We start from the raw sequence: 3,281 nt of genomic DNA on the forward strand, positions 1-3,281 counted from the left end.
TCAAATCCCTAAAGAAAACCAGACTCTCCAGCTACCATAACAGCAATTTCTTTCAGGCCTTTTCCTCACCAAAATCAGAATTGTCCCTCTTGTCAAAGAAAAGCTTGGATCCAACTCTCTGGACAATGATGTCCCAGGAATAGACAGAGCGAGTGCAGCTCATCAGTGTGGCCAGGATGGCATCTGTGGCAAACACATTCCCTTGGGTCTTTGCCAGCTACGGGTACAGGAGGAGAAGAAAAGTGTGTTTCAGCAACACAGACACCCCTTTCCCTTCCCCAGCCAAGAGCAAAAGCGTTAGCAAACCAGATCATGAATTTCTTCTCCCACGCTGAGGAAGCTAAACTGGTAGGTACGTCACCAACTGCCAGAGAAAGTGTGAGGTACTACCCAGCAATCCAGGCCCACCCTCACTCAGACAAGGAACAAGTAGGAAACCACTACAAAATGTGAGTTCTGTTGGGAAAAGGTATGGCTTTTTATTGCTGGTTGGGTCAGAGAGAGAAGTCTCTGAGCCTTCTGCATCTCCAAAAGCGGAAACTTCCAGAACCAGGTCTCTGACACGGAATTTTCTTGCCCAACATAGCTCAAGTACTGGTCTGCTTGCCTTTCCAGAATTACAGCTTTTCCTTGGCCAGTATTCCTAGGTTTGCATTGATCTAGCTCTGCCTTGGACCTAAAAAAATAACAATGCCAGCTAATGCTTCTTTTCCTTTGCAAGCTTAGGGATCTACAAGTTTTCTGCTTTAACTTTGGTCTGATGGCGACAGCTGGTCTCTAACAACAGCACACACCAAGAAACACTCTATTGGGTTTTACAAACCCATAACCATACCTTTCGGATAACTGGGTCATCAGTAGTAGTGACGGTATGGAAGATGCGCTTAATGCTCCTCAGTAGCTTCTCATTCCTGGTTGTAATGCGGTCGAAGGCTTTGTCGTAGTATTCTAGGGCTCCACAGCACTCTCTGCAGAGGTAAGAGGACCATTTTGATAAGGCCCCTACAGATAACACCACCCACGAACCACACTGGGACTGAGGGGCTTGTCGGATGTTCCATTACCTCCCCCCACTTTGGGTACCTCAAGGAGAACACTGGGACCAGGCCAGCAGACCCTTGCCCTCCTGCTTTCCAAAAATCCAGCCAGTTGCAGAAGCAGGCACATAGCTACTTCAGGAACTCACATGTCCTGTGGCTCCGACACCTCCAGGTAGCGCATCTTCATCAGCCGAGGGAAATCCATCTCTTCTTTCACCTCCCAGTCACTGCGAACTTCAACAGAGGAGTCACGAGGCTTCTGCTGTGCAGCCAGAGGCAGGACAGAGAGAGACAGAAACAGAGACGCAGCCTATCAGGATTTGTTCAAGAGGAGCTGCTCCGTCAGCGCAGCCAGAGAAACCAAACCAACACAAGGGGCAGAAAGCTTGCCAGTTTACCTGTGATTTTTGGTCCCATTTCTGCCTCACCCCAAACTGCTTCTGAAACTTCTTTTGTAGGCGCAAACGATCTCTAAGAAGACAGACAGGAAAGCCATGAAGAGGAGCTCTTGATCCCTACGTGCCACAACCATTCCTATGCTTCCAAATTACCACCAGCAGAGCAACGCTTTTAGGCACCGAGCCACCTGAAACATTTGCTGAGCTGTCTGTTGATCAAGATGCCCGAGGCCTGTGGTTTACTCTGAGTAGCTCTTCAAATCCCTTCATCTCCGAAGACTGTGACACAGTATTCAGAAAGGGTACACTGCGCTTTAAAACACCCTGTTTACTTTCTAAACATGATTCAAAAATACTTCTAAATTCTTTGATAGCCTTTAACTACAAGCAGAACATCAGACTTGAAATATCCTGAAGTTCTTCTTTGCTGACTGTTCACTCTAGTGGGTTCTGTTACAGTAATTGAACAAATTTATCAACAGTATGTTCACAGGCTCCAACCCAAGTACGGTACGCTCGGATCTGCAGCCTCACCTCTCCTTCTGCTTGGCACTCTTTGGCAGCGTCTGCATGCTGAACTGCAGCATGTTCCGACGGTCCTTGTCTCTCCGAAGGTTCCTCTGCAGAAATGAAGGAAAGAGGGGAAAAAAAAAAAAAAAAAAGAACACTTTATTTGTAAAATAATTCCATGCTGCTAAAGCTCTCCTTTGAGCCTGTTCCTGAAAACACACGTTACCTGTGCAAATCGCATACGATTCCTCTGGTACGCCGTTTTCTGCGTTCGTGCTGTATCCACCAGCTGGAAGCTGGTCTCATCCTCCTCGTGGAAATATGCATATTGACTTCCACCACCAAACTGTGACGAGTACTTGTCTGGAAATACAGTAATGCATCTCAACACCAAGCTTCTAGGAAAAAAAAAAAAACCCCAACACTTTGACTCTTTCTCCCCCAGAATTCCCCCCAACAGCCTTCACCTAAGTCTGACGTACAAATTGTGACTCCTGCTTTATGCCAGCATGTTTCCTTCCCCCCTCCAAGCCTCCCTGAGAAGCCCCAGCCATGAGGGAGTACAAAAATCAGGAGTAAGCCCTAAGGACAGGGAGAGCCCCACAGAGTTCTCCAAAGGGTGAGGCACACTCCCTAATTTAAGAAGCCTCTCTTGCTGAGGCGCGCAGGTAACCACCACAGAGAGGGTGACACACGACAGCAGGAACGACGCTCGACGAAAACTTTGTAGGAAATAAACCACAGGAGCAGCCACCAGACAACACGTACTTGTGTATCTTTTATCCTGGTACGTGGCTCCTGTCCAATCGGCCACCTAAGGACAAGCACAAACAGCCAAAGTGAGTGACTATTAACCTGGCAGTTCCCCCCCACCTCTGACTTTATATATGCAGGACTTCAAGCAGCAGAAGCAGGTACTGTTGTACGCTCTAGAACTAATCCTTTCAACTCCCACCTCCGCTTGCCAGCTGCGCTAACTGTTCAGGGCTGTGCTAAGTGTGAGGCTGCACTCCAAACAGTGGCAGAAGAGCAGTCATGGTAGGAAGACATGAATACCGGTGGCAGCATGCGGAGGTGGGATGCCAGAAGGCACAGAGGGCTTGTTCAGCAGCAGCCCCACGCGCTCGTGGGACGACGGAGGTACCTTTCCCAGGCGGTCTCCTTTACTGAAGGGCTGGTAGGGCATGTCCCTGAACTGCTCGGGCACTGCACATGGGCCCCAGCCAGAGGGGTTGTCCTGGATCACGGGTGTCACAAACTTCGCCATTTTTTACACTTCTAGAACGGAGAAAAAGAAAAAAAAAAAAACAAACACAACAAGAAAACACAAACC

At 48.5% G+C, this 3,281-nt stretch overlaps 1 protein-coding gene across 3 annotated transcripts in view; it reads right to left on the reverse strand.

Annotated features, from left to right (window-relative positions):
* EIF3D (eukaryotic translation initiation factor 3 subunit D) overlaps positions 1–3,228 on the reverse strand; it is a 7,119-nt gene extending 3,891 nt beyond the window's left edge. For 2 of the 3 annotated variants that reach the window (XM_009647812.2, XM_035903254.1), the window contains exons 1-8: positions 3,093–3,228; positions 2,717–2,762; positions 2,175–2,311; positions 1,973–2,058; positions 1,439–1,511; positions 1,187–1,302; positions 836–968; positions 70–217 (exon numbers count right to left, since the gene is read on the reverse strand). In XM_009647812.2, coding sequence (XP_009646107.1) covers positions 70–217; positions 836–968; positions 1,187–1,302; positions 1,439–1,511; positions 1,973–2,058; positions 2,175–2,311; positions 2,717–2,762; positions 3,093–3,215 — 862 coding nt within the window. In that variant the 5' untranslated portion in view covers positions 3,216–3,228. The remainder of the gene's footprint in view (positions 1–69; positions 218–835; positions 969–1,186; positions 1,303–1,438; positions 1,512–1,972; positions 2,059–2,174; positions 2,312–2,716; positions 2,763–3,092) is intronic. The other variant, XM_035903253.1, reaches the window with a different exon arrangement.
* Positions 3,229–3,281: the final 53 nt, after the last annotated feature.

The sequence above is a fragment of the Egretta garzetta genome, unplaced genomic scaffold, assembly GCF_000687185.1.
Source record: "Egretta garzetta isolate BGI_Z169 unplaced genomic scaffold, ASM68718v1 scaffold51, whole genome shotgun sequence".
NCBI classification, from domain to species: domain Eukaryota; kingdom Metazoa; phylum Chordata; class Aves; order Pelecaniformes; family Ardeidae; genus Egretta; species Egretta garzetta.